Source organism: Mastigoproctus giganteus, chromosome 10, assembly GCF_048544385.1.
Source record: "Mastigoproctus giganteus isolate SK-2022 chromosome 10, ASM4854438v1, whole genome shotgun sequence".
Taxonomy (NCBI): domain Eukaryota; kingdom Metazoa; phylum Arthropoda; class Arachnida; order Uropygi; family Thelyphonidae; genus Mastigoproctus; species Mastigoproctus giganteus.
In genome coordinates this window covers 149,019,485-149,032,906 of record NC_143584.1, presented here as the reverse complement: position 1 = coordinate 149,032,906, position 13,422 = coordinate 149,019,485, and the positions used below count along the sequence as shown (strand labels likewise).

The 13,422-nt window shown below is 37.4% G+C and overlaps 1 protein-coding gene across 3 annotated transcripts in view; it reads right to left on the bottom strand.

Moving 5' to 3' along the window:
- LOC150079359 (ras-like GTP-binding protein rhoA) overlaps nucleotides 1–13,422 on the bottom strand; it is a 46,280-nt gene that overhangs the window by 21,520 nt on the left and 11,338 nt on the right. For all 3 annotated transcript variants that reach the window (XM_090384087.1, XM_090384089.1, XM_090384088.1), the window contains exon 2: nucleotides 5,073–5,252. In XM_090384087.1, the coding sequence (XP_090240213.1) occupies nucleotides 5,073–5,168 (96 nt within the window). In that variant the 5' untranslated portion in view covers nucleotides 5,169–5,252. The remainder of the gene's footprint in view (nucleotides 1–5,072; nucleotides 5,253–13,422) is intronic.

The window sequence follows — 13,422 nt, the reverse complement described above, 5'->3', positions numbered from 1 at the left end:
CTCTCGACTACTGCAACTCCTCCGTATGTGGGACAGGTGGTCGGATAGGTTTTACCAGGTACCACTAAGTTGTAGAATGTTAATCCCTTTAGCTCTCTTAATTCGCTCAGCAGCACTAATTGCCTAAATTGCCTGAAGGCCAGAAATGTGAACAGTGCGTACTCTGCTAATCGTTCGCTATATGAAAATTTTCTCGCTCAACGGAAAGTATTTGAAATGTAACTTCCAAGGAGAATTCAAAATAGTTCGCTGTAAAAGGACTTCGTTAAACAGAGGTCTGACTGAGTAATTTAGAATTATAAAAATTGTTATGCAGATTTATATAGTAAATATCTTTACAATAGACAGTAAAAAACGCAAATTTAGTTAAATAATTTTAAGCTTATTTGAATAGTAGGTAAACATGTGAAAAAAATTACGGAATATTACAAATTTCGAAGTGCACCGCATCCAAATCTCACTGTTAATAAAAGTGCCGGTACCCCGTACCGTCCCAAAAAAAGCACTGCTTACACCAATGTTTTCCCTCGTTTTTCTCCCTTAAGGTGCAGTCATACCTCAAATTCTAGCATTAGAGCGTTGGACTGGCCCATCAACAGTCTAGATTTCAACCGTATTGAAAATTGTTGGTACATAATGTCGTCTACAATCGCTCAGAAGAAGCCAACAAGTAGGATTCAGCTGCAGAAGAGCATTGTAAAGGTATGGTACCACGAAATTGGGCAACCGTATATCCAGAAGTTGATTAACTCTATGCCAGATCGTTTCAAGGTGTAATTGCAGCTCGAGGAGGAACAACAAAATATTGAGGACTTATTTTGTTGATTTACAGTACATAATACTATTACGTTAAGTTGTCATTTCAGTTTGTACACGTAAATCCAATGAAATGTATGTTTGGTTGTCACGATTGCCATTTCCATTAATTACGCATTTTACACTCTGAGAAGATATTTATGGCAATTAGATATATCAGGTGGAGTCTTTTTATTGGATTTCATTCACAGAGATATATATCCCATCTAACAAATGCATTTCGAACATTTCTGCAACCCACAATGCAGCGCAAAACATTATTTGCAAAATTCACAAGTGATGCAGTTTTTTTGTTCGCCACTGTAGATGCTAATAGTGTGGAAGTTTCTATATCGTATTCTTTCATTAGAAAGAAAATAGTCAGTAGGAAAAGCACGGTACAAACATTACATTTGCTGCATTAAGTTGCGAAACGAATCTGACTTTTCTACAACTGCAAATGGATTCTTAAACAGTTCTGTTTTATTTGTGGTATCTTATACCAACTGACGTTAAAACTTGGAGTAATTTTATCAAGGAAATAGAACGATGGTTTATATAAAAATTTTATGGTAATTTTCTATCTGGGCGCAACATTCAGAGTGAATTAGCTATCTTTTTTCAATTTCATTCTTAACCGAAAAAAAGTTTGGATTCTTAAAAGAAGTCGATGGATATTTTTCGATATATAAGGCTAGTTAGACTCTACCGGTATATGGCGTTTTATATCGTCACTATAAAGCAGTAGTGTAGCCAGGGTAGGGTCAACAGGTACATTGTACTCCCGATGCCAAAATCTGGTATTGTGGGGCTTTTTAGCATTAGGCAATTGGCACCTTTTTTTGGTGAATGTACCTGCTGACAAAAAATCCTGGCTACGCTACTACTATAAAGGAATTAAGAATGCATAAAATAGCAGGAATCAAAAATGGAGCTTGGAGTCCCTACATTCAAGTTTTCCAAATTCGAATGAATACTCCAAAATCTGGGGACTCCTTTATCTTGATATAAATGGAATTTGAATAGTCCGAGAATGTGGGTGGTGTTGGGAAGCAGTGGGCAAAGGGCGAAAAACAAAAACAATAAACCCACTTTTAGACAACAACCATGTAAAGATTAAATCAGATAATCCAAAAATATTGGAGTAACTTCTTTGCCTCGAGACCATCTCTAAATAATTTTTTTTCCGTGTCTTTTCCCCCATTTGTTTTTTTTTTATTATTTCTAAACCGTACTAAAAAGAAGGGGGGAAAGAGAAAAAAGAAAAGACGAGATAGGCAGAAAAACGAAAGATAGCAGAAATAGATAATTAAACTTCTGAACCACATCAATCTTACTCAGTTGCACTCACAAGCCGTGGCGTCTTTAATCTTAGGATGAACGCTGTTTCACGTGTCTTTACACTGATAGCTAATTACCTGACAAGCACAAAAACAGTATTTTCTTGTAACACGATGCTTTCAATTTACTCTACACACTTGAGTATAAGCATGCAGCACGCTTAACTCCGGGAGCTCTGTCAAGGTCTGGAAGAAATTATTTTACAACAAAAGCGATTAAGATAACAATAGGGGTAGTGTTTATGCACCATATATTTATTATTATTATTATTTACATCCAGCCAATTATGACCCGAGTAAGATAAGCGAAGAATACGATGATCTTTCAATATACTAGTTAAATAATGGTATCCCGTATGCATGACAACAAAAAGTACAAGTTAAAAGATACTCCAGTGCCCTCTATTGGTCAGTAATCGATTTTTTTCCCCTTCTGTTCTAATTACAAAGATAATAATTATGGAGTCGATAAATATTTATAATTACGAGATACGGGTGTTAGAGCGCCTCTAGTGGCAGTTATATCTAAACAATGGATTTCATTTTTTTTTCAATATAAAACAGAACGTGGAGCTTTAAGCATTAATAATAAACTGAATGTCATTTTGAAGACTCGTTCTTTTAACCCTTAATTCGAAAAGGGAAGATGCATCTCTTAAGAGTTTTTAATGAATCTCGAGATAAACATAAAAGATCAGTCCGTGTAATCAAAATTGCTCTTCGATTTCCTTTCACGTTATTTCGAGGCAATTGGAGAAAAGTCCATTAAACAAAACTTGGAGAAGCGCACTGATAAAAGCTGTTTAAATTCTAAAAGCGAAGAACTCATTTTATCTCGAAAGAAATTAGTATCTGGTGACAACGTAGACTGGATCAAACTAATCTTGCAGCAGAGATATGTAAAATAAAAATAAAAAAATCGGAAACGAAGAGAATTATTTAAAAAGGGAAAAAAACATTCTTCAATTGGTTCAGAAATCTTATTCGAAGAACGGATTTGTAAACGAGACTGCCGTTTCCTGTTGAGCGCGTAATTTATTTGTCTTATAACTATAAGATGACAACTTCTAATACTTTTTTATATATATAAATACGCTAGTAGTTCTTTTCTTTCTTATTTTAATGAGAAATTTTCTTTTTAGAATTGTGCTCTGTTATAACAAGAGTAAAGAAAATGTCAAACGTAAGACGAGATGTAAGAAAAGAAATGGCAGTAGATTGCTGTCAAGACATCTCTCGATAAGAAAACACACTCTTCCCATTTTTTTTTTTTCTTTATTGAGGCATATTTAGAATTAAATAAAAATGTCCTTATTCCTAACTGTAGTGGAGGATGAGGGGAAAAATATTAATAAAAGAAAAATCATCTGATTTATCGTCGTAATTGGTAGAAAACTTTCCTCCACTACAGAATTACGATGGTTTTTATGTGTGTAGAAATTCTGATCTAAATGGAACCAGTGCTAAATTAAAGGTCTGGAAAACATCAATCTCAAAGCCTATTGCGTAATTTCGGTTTAGAAAGAGAGAGGAAAAAAAAAAAAAAAAAAAAGAACTTTTCTCCTGATATTGCGAAACCTTATCTGGTTCATATCAGCCAGCTTTTCCGAACTTAATAACATCGCTTCGAGAGCATTGCACAACACGAAGGGTTTGGGGAAAGGATGGAAGGAGGGGGATGGATTATGAGTTGCATTTGTGCGGATAATTTTATAAAGTCCTACAAGCCTTATATGAAATACGAGAATACCGCAAGATTTAACTAGTTTTTTCCCATCGTATCGTTGTAGACCCAAATAAGAAAAGGGTGGTTATAAATGTAGTGACTCTAAACAACCGCATTACTGCATAAAATAAAATATTTTGATTACCTCTGAATAAGAAATCACTCGTTGAGCGTATTCTTCCAATATCTTTCTCGGCAGGGTTTGATGAAATAATAATACGAATAACATACGCGCTGTCTTGATGGTTTCGAACGTTTCCTGATCACTGAGCAACATTCTTTGGGCTTCATTCTATCGCTTTTTTTTTTTTTTTTTGCCTCAGTTTAAATCAGATAATAAAAACTGTTCGGGTTTAAAAATGACATCATCTGAATAGAAACTCGTTACGACTTTCCATTTAATATAGCTTAATTTATGTTTAAATAATATATCCGTGTTCTTTTTCTATTTGTTTCTGTTCTTCATTAATATGATGCAATAATAACGGTATTCTTCCATTTCGACTTTCATCTTGAAATTCAAAGAACCTACACAATATTTTAGAGTATTTTATCATTAGATTATTTTAGAGTTACAAGCTGCTACATTATTTGATAATATTATTTACAGACATCCATTAGGGGGGGAATACCCCCGGAATTCTACCACGTGCAACTTTCCCATGACTGGGATGAACAGTATGGGTTATCATACCATAATGATCTAAACCACCGGAGCATTTTCAGGCCTTCCTAAAGCTATAATCATTGTAAGATAATAAAATAGAAAACAATTTTTTTTCTTCACTTAAAAAAGATTTTGCTCGTTAGCTAAGTAATGTCAAAAGGCAAGGCCAAGTTTAGACGTAGACAGGGGCGTTTCAGCCCGGGAGTGCGCGGCTATCGGGTGGAAAAAGGTTAAAATCCTCCCCCTTAGAGGTGTAAATGGTACAAGGGGCGGCAAATGCTTTGAAAAGCCCCTGGATGTATAGACATAAGATAATTGTCTAAGGAGAGTAAATTAATGCCTTGGAAATGAAATTTTGACAGCTCTCTCCTGGATCCTCCTCCACCCTTTTGTAGAAGGGCCTTTACGAATATTTTTCTAGGATCTGCACGTTTCTAAACCCGTCCTTCCTTCAGGCAGTGAGGCGTTTTATATTACGACGTTAATACAAAAGAAATCTGTCCGAAAAGTTTTGAGTTGTGTATAAAAAGAAAATCAGACTTACCTCTAAAAAATTATCACTAACGAACCTGTGGATAAGGGCAGTTTTACCACACTTGCTATCTCCTACCAACACTATTTTGCAGTTATGTTCTTCCATGCTTAATGGCAGTTGTACTTGAGTTTCACTAGGTGGCAGCAATAAAGTGGACGGATGGGACGGCAGTTCTTGTTAATGTTGCTTCTAGGGGAGAAAAAAATATATTTAGAACTTTATTAAACATTTCTTTTTAATAATAAAATATTATAAATGATTTCACGCTTATTGGAAACGTGTATGTATAATGCCAACGAAATAATCATTTTAAAAACACAAAAGAGATGCATCATCTTATTGCTCTAACCGATTCTGTTAATAGATCGAAATCTTCACCACGAAATTTATTTCTGGCTGAGCTTTTAAAGTAGTCCACCATAAAGTTACCATAAAGTAGTCCACCATTGATATATCAGAAATCAATTTTCGCTGTCCACCAGTTCACCTGCCTTTAAAACTAATAAATAAAGACTCAGCCTGATCAATAGAATGACTTCCCGAAGTCAACCACTACCAGGAAGCTAAATTAGAAGAGCTAAAAAACTTCGTGCAAGTACAGGGTCTATCCATCTTAAATCTATCCACTTTTAGCATGTATAGATCTTATATCACCAGATGTGGCGTGTTCCTCAATATTTCCAAACAAGACTTCAGAATTGGTTTGCATAACTCATTTTTAATTCATGTAATGAGAGTGCAATATTTAAATAGACCCAACGGGGGCTGGAGAGGGTGTCTAACTGAAGTTTTTAGCAGACTCAACGTGCCGTTCGCTAAACTTAATGGAACAATTAATGAATCCGGATTCTGAGAAATCCTTCCATACGTGCTTCTCTGTTAAAATATTTTATAAAAGAGTTCTACATTCCAAGCTTTGCAATTCCGCAAGAACTTAAAAGAAACAAACTTTTAGAAGTCACAAAAATTATGGTACCTTAAAAGTAGGATAATTGAAGTCTAATATAATACTAATTAGTGTTTTTAGGGCTTCGGCTGATAATTATACCTCGTGAAGAAACTTTACAAAGTAGGTTATTAGACATCTGTTTCTGTTCTATGCATCACGAACTGTGGAACACGAACATGACCTCGTGTAAGAGTAGTCATGACTGTTTTAAAAAATATAACAATGTCTTACAACAACTTCTTTGATGATTTTGAAATTAAACATCACTGTATCGAAATTTTTCGTTTTCTTTTGAGGCACACTAAGTTCATGATCGAAAGGAGAGTCTTTCATTAAAAAAAAAACCCTAAAGTAGATCAATCTTTCTGACCTATTTATACAAATAGGTAAGAGTCAAGAAACAGAAATGATCAGAAGAAAAATCCCTGAAGGCTTCGCGTAGTCGTGTGAACAAATGGCTGTGGTTCAAGATTCATTCTGAAACAAAAAATGGCCTGGCTGGCTCTAGTCTTCAACCACTATTCCTATCTTTAAGTCATCAACAAGCTTTGACAAATTTCCTTGAACTCCCTCAATGCCACACTGAGGAAGACGAGAATCAGAATTCCCGGACTTCTTCTTCATCTTCAGTTCTGCTTTGCTTGTCGATCCAAAAGTACGAATATTTCGATGCAAATTACAAATACAAGAATCAGAGCATTTCTTTTATCGTACTAATCTCTACTGAGAAAAAGTAAAACCCTTAGAATAAACTTCCGAAGTTGCCCACATTCAGTGTACTGTCGAATGATACGACATACCATACTGCAAGATTAAGTTAATAGTTTTTTCTTCCTTTTTCCACAGCTGCAAATGACTATTGGGTTTTTATACGAAAAAACTTTGGCAACATGCCAAGAGCCGGGTGGATGCCTCCTTTAATATTAGCTGCATTTCTTTCTTTCTTTCTATTAGTATCATTATTCTTAACCCCTGCTCCAACACGAACTTCCCTTCCCCCTCTTTGTTGCTGATAAAAATCAATCTAATGTTTGTTTTCACATTACAATAATACGATGACATTTTTCGAATTAAAAAAAAAAAGGAGAAAAAGTCAAGGTGAACTGGACATTACTGTGCTACAGCGCATCTTTCATATGTTGACATAGATTGCAACCGATAGGCTGGAAAGAATTCCTCGAGAAGGAATAACTCGCAGAAGGCATCGCTGCATATCCTCCCTCTCATATTTATGTGGATGATGAAACAGGTTTGTGCGTGAATTTGAAAGTTGTTTCAGCTCTGGCTTTTGCAAGTCAAAACAAGCGCTGTCGTGAATTTATATTCGAAACATATCTTTATTGCGTGTACTAAAAAAGAAAAAGTGAATAAATATAACATACAGCTTAGTTCCCTCTTTTATATTTATAAACATTTCGTTGCCAGCCCATTTCTGCACTTTAGGCAGCTCACGGTGAGCGCTTATCGGTGCCAATCGACCCCTCCAAGTTTTAAAACTGAACTCTCAGGTATTGACAAAATCGAATTCCGAGCACAGTTATGACGAAGTGAAGAAAATATCGTCAGTAGCTATCGAGCAGGTAGAGAATTCTGCATATCGCTTGTTCGAACTTGCACAAGACACACAAATATCTTCACTTTTTTTTGCGATAGGATTCAAGTATGGAAACTAATCATAATCTTAGTGATTATGATTAGTTTCCTCGGTTTTTAAATAGAAAGAAAAGTCAGTTTTGTGATTAACAGTTGGTCTCCCTCAATCAAGGGACACCTTATGAATGGCAGAATTTAACCCATAGCCTGTATATGGAGATGTGAGCAGTGAAAGCAATTACTAAGTTGAAACGCCCGTTGAAAGTAATAAATCTGACCGGTGTTAAAATCGAGGTGTGATGATTTCATCCATGGCTGAAAAGTACTCGTTCTTTAAAAAAAAGTGCCCAAGCGCCTCATATCATGCGCTTCCTTGAACAGTTTTTGTGGAGTATTCTTTGAGTGTATGCCCAGTTTTATACCGAGGCAGTTTACAAACTATAAACTTCCCTGTATTCAAGTAGAGGAGCCCACGATCAGCTGGAAGGGTGTTAATAGTAGTACCCTTTACGATAACCTCCCAACATAAAAACTATTTCGATGAACATCAAAGTTGAAGACCTTGCTTTTTTTCGTATGCTGAGGAAGCTAACAGTTGCGACATGTTTATACCATAAAAGGTCAAAAGTTGAAGGTTAAGCCAAGTGAGCAACGCGATCATGGCGAAAAATGTGGATAAGGTTACTGATGACCTCTAATATTGATTCAAACATCCAGAACTGCTACAGAAACATATTTTGTGTGACTTTTCAAATGAGTCAAGGCTTTTTCGATTTCTCAAGCTTTCCTATTTGTTTACCCCCACCAGATCCATCTATACAAGGCCATAAAGTGGCAACCTACAGTGGCATCTGGTAACCCTCCCTTCACTTTTCATTCCGGTCCCTCTTCAAGTCAGAAAACTTAAGTTTCACAAGAAGACAACCGAATGCGATAAACAACTCAAGAAACCGAATGAAAGCGCGTGGAGTAGGTGGATTTAGTGAGTTTCTTCTGCACGTGGGAGGTTTTCACCCCCTCGAGGTGACAGCCTACCACGTGGAGGTGGGTCGCTGAGCGGACAGAGGTGACTGACACCATCGGGATGTCAGTAGTTTGATTTGACTGCAGCAAAGACTAAGGGTATCTCAGATAATTCTGGTATTCCCCTCCTAGGAATGCCCCTGTTCCTTAAGGGGGGGGGGTGTATTCAGACTCTTACTTTTCTCATACAATGAATGAGTGGAGACAAACGTGTACGATAAGCGTGTTGACCCAAGTTTCACCTAATCAGTAAAAACAGTTGTTGACAGCTTTGGGTAGAGTGTGTTAGTCCTAACACGATTTTTTTTTACCACTCCCCCTAGTGGGATAAAATAATAAAAAAAAACTTCGCCACGTGTCGAAACGGAGTAGACAGAAACGAAGATAATCCCCCTATACAGAGCTGCTTTGATAAAAATAAAATGAGGGATAGAGGGGAGAGCGCGATCACCCTCCCACTCGAAAAAACATTCCTCCAGAAATAGCGTGGTTGTACTGTTGCCCCCTAGCAACTGGCCTGACCGCACCATAGATAACTCTTGTTATTCCCTTCTGCCGACATGTGACGTTGAGAAAACAGCAGATAAACTACTTGTACGAGTCTCCCCGACATTATCAGATAAGACGCAGCGCACGCGTTTATCTGTAACCCTTTGGCTTTTCCTCGGCTGCCTTAAACTAAATTTCTTCGAGGAGAAATCTCTTTTTATTGCCACGGTTCAATTTGCATTTATAATCCATCGATTTATTAGTTTTGGTAAGTTAACAGTCCAAGTTGCCAATCTGTACTCGTTTAAGAGACCCCAGTCTGAAACGGATGTCAAGGAATCAGAGTTTCTTCCATAAAATCTTAAGGTTGATTACGTTAGATCAACTAATTACTTTTAAGTCTTGACAAAGAAATTGGAGAATGTTGTCGGCTCAAGGAAGACACGAATCCTCCAAAGATAAAGATAAAACGAAGAAAATAAACCGAATTTGTTCGTCTGCGTATAATTAAACAGCAGAATTTCATTAAGGTACAATGTGTTGATTGGTAATTTTCGATCTTGTAATTCGTGAGGACCCAAGGGGGACGTTTCGAGGATATTGGGACGTTTAATACGGTGTCCCACATTTTCTGACATTTTGGATTTTTTTGGTGGTGTTTAGACGAGCTGTTGACCTCGAAATGTGTGTCTTTTAAGCGTCCCGCGCCAAGATTTTCTTCGGATGACATTGAGTGTTTGGGTAAAGGGATTTTTGCTGTTTGGTTTTTCAGAGTTCAGAAGATAGACAAGCTTCCCTTGTCTCCTAAGGCTATTTCCGTCCGAGATGATCAGCGCCTCCAATCAGTAAAAACACGAGGAGGAGGAGGGGGAAAAGTGGTGGAGGAAGAGGGGAGAGATGCTAGACTGTATCCCCATCTCAGAACTGGTGACTGACGCACGAAGTAATATGGTTTCAAGGCCAAAAGGGAAAAAAGAAAAAAATAGAAGAAAATGTTTGAGGCATTTTCTTGGTCTAAGGTTGCTTCTAACGGTGAAGTGGAGTGAAAATAAGGGTGAAGAAAATTGGAAAGAGAGAAAAAATTAAGGGAGGGGGTGCGAGGAAAGAGTGGGGGAAAAGAGAAAGAGGCAAAGAAATAAAAGGAGAAAAAACACAGGGAAGAAAAGGACAGGGATGTGAGAGAGAAGAAAAGAAAAACAAGAGCCAGAAGGAAACAGCGAGAAAAACAAAGAAAGATAAATATAAAAAAAAAAACAAGGCAAAGAAAGAAAAAAACTGCGAGTGTGTGCGAGAACGAAAGGGAAAGAACGAGGGGGAAAAAAAACGAAAAAAAAAAGGAGAGAAGAAAGCAACAAACAGAAGAACGAAAAGGAGAAGGAAAGAGAGACAGAAGAGAAGATAGAAAAGGAGAAAAAAAAAGGAAAACAAAGCAAGATAGAAGGGAAAAAAACTAGGAGAAGAAAGAACGAATGAAAAGAAAAACGAGAATAAAAAGGACAGAGTGTGTGAGGGAGAAGAAAGAAAAACTAGAGGCAGCAGGAAACAGAAAATAAAGGAAAGATAAATAAAAAAACAAGGCAAGGAAAGAGAGGAAGGAAAGGAAACTAGGAATACGTGCAAGGAAAAATGGGAGGAGAGAGAGACAAAATAAACAGAGGGGACAAAAGAAAAAGGGAAAGAGAAAATGAAAAAAAAGGGGGGAAAAGAGAAAAAGAAAAAATAGAGGAAGGAAGGAAGGAAAGAACAAGAGGGAATGTGTGACAGAACAAAGGGAGAAGGAAAGAGAGAGAAAGAAAAGAGAGAGGAAAATAAAAAGAAAAATAGAGAAAAACAAAGAACGAGAAAGAAAAACAAGAATAAAAAGAATGAAACAAATAAGAGGGGGGGGAGAGAGAGAGAGAGAGAGAGAGAGAAAAACACACGCACAAAGGCGTTCGATAAAACCACAGAATGCATTTTAGAGGAGGAAAGTGATGAGCAACCATAAAATAATGCAAAAGCAACGTTTGCTGGATTTCAAAAAGACAGAAGATGTGAATGATCGTTCACTTTGGACGCTATCCATCCAAAGACCGAAAAATGTTCGAATGGCGAGTGATTTGGTTCATTTATGAGGATCCCTCGCTCTAAGCCTACTTGGACCTAATAAAGATATTAATTTTCGCAGCAAACACCCGGTCCTTAAAACAGCGCCCGAATGAAGCAAAGAAAGGGGTGAGCATCCCCTACTCGATCTTTTTTTTTCGGGCCACATTTCGTTGCGGACGGAATGTGGAAGAGGTTCTTCTTAATTTCGAACGGGGTTTCATTTCCGTACTAATTATTTGGTCACGGGCCGTGAATGCGCATCGGTCGCATCGATTGGCGGGCCCACTGTGTGAAAGGACCGCAGCCACCGACGACCTCGATTGCACCTTTTAATTAAAACCTTAAAACTTTTACACGCGCACGCCGAAGCCAATTTCGCCGATGGCACGAAATCGGATCCAAATGCGAACCTCGTAATTGTATAAATAAATCATCGCTCGGAATCCATTATGCGGCGCCTAAGTGTTATTGAAATATTCATTTTTGGTCTCGAGATTAATTTTTATTAAGTCTTACGATACGGAAATCTGTTGCTACTCTGTCGTCGTCTGCTTTTCACAACCAATTAAGAGAAACGCAATTAATCGGCGAAGCAAAAGAGAAAAAATAAAATAACCGATGACGTCACGAACTCGATCGACTGTATTTCAACGTTTTCCATATTAATCGTCTGCTTTTAAAACAAAAGGACGTCGAAGTCCTCCATTTTGAAAAGTTTGTGTGGGTGGACGGCTTAGTCCGTAATCATTATGATTGATTTTTAGTAACGGGAGGTAGGGGAAGGAACCACTTACGGGCGATACGGTCCGTGGTCTTGTTAATAGCAGTAGTAACTGAAGCTTTTAAGGGATAAAAAAGCATCTCCACGGTATACTCGAAAATCACATTGCATCTGGCGAAGGGGCATGCGCAGTGACCACACTTAAACGTCTCGTCGGGGCTCAAGTGTTCGTTCCTCTTTTATCTCAGCTCCATCAATCGTAGGCATGGGCAAGTACACGCAACTGTCGCTCGAGCAGGATTTGTCGAGTCTCATTTTATCTGTCACTCTTTGAAAGACAGCGTTCCCAAGGGAAAGATGGTCTCGCGCTCTGTCTACAGTTCTCTCCCCTTAAAGTTTGACACATTTGATCATTTCTCCGGCTTCCGACATTTTTCCACGAGTAATCGATTGCCTTAAACCTCCCGATATTGGAGAGTTGCCTTTCCTTCCTCTCCATCCCCCTTTTTCGGCCCCGAAAAAAGGAAAAGTACATTTCTGTGTCCTGTGTGCAAGCGAATTCTTACAATTGCTCTAATACTGTGGACTTCGCTGGCGAAGTAGTCCAATTCAGAGCAAAGCCCATAAAAGCATGTTTGTGTGTAAGTGGATTTTCAGGGGATGGAACGGTTATGCACTTATATAGAGTGGGGGTTAACTTTGTAGATTAAATCTGGCACATATTTAAAGTATTCTACCATGAATTGGATTCTGATTTTTCTCTTTATAAGCAATTGGCATACAAAAATAAAGTGAATGTAGCGAATACAGTGGATGAAAAACCGAAAAAGGAAAAGTTACGTCTATAAAAATCACGACCTAATCTTACAAAACGTGAATATCTCTGCAGGTAATAACTATGTGGAACAAACACCACAGTTGTTGACATTCCTAATATTGGTCCGAGGTATGATCTTTTGGGACAAACCACCAGACTTTTGGTTTTTGAATTCTAAATTCTAGTTTAGTGCCTTCTGTCTATGGAAGAAAATCTTAATCATCACTGGATGGTCCATTACCCAAATACTCTTTAATATTTATTGGAAAATTATTAGATGTTTTTAATCGACAAGATTGTAAGAGGAACCACAAAACATTTAACTATTTTGGTGCGCAATCCTATATAAAAAATACCAATCCTTTAAAATAAATATTCCAGACTGTCAGAAGTGTTTATTTTATAGAACAGCTATTTCAATAGTGGTGTTGTCTCAGAGTGGTAAAACATTGATAAGATAAAGCAACTTTTTGAGATATACCATGTGGTTTTGAAATTTACAATCGCTTTGTAATCTATTTGCAAGTCTTGCAAAACGAAATTTCTTTTGATAAAGCCTTCAGGGGCTTGACCATTTAAGTCATTCATAATGTAGATATAATACTTTACACTCCAATAATCAGCATGTATTCATTACAGCATACTGCTCCACCGGGACAATTATTCTTCCTGTTGGGAC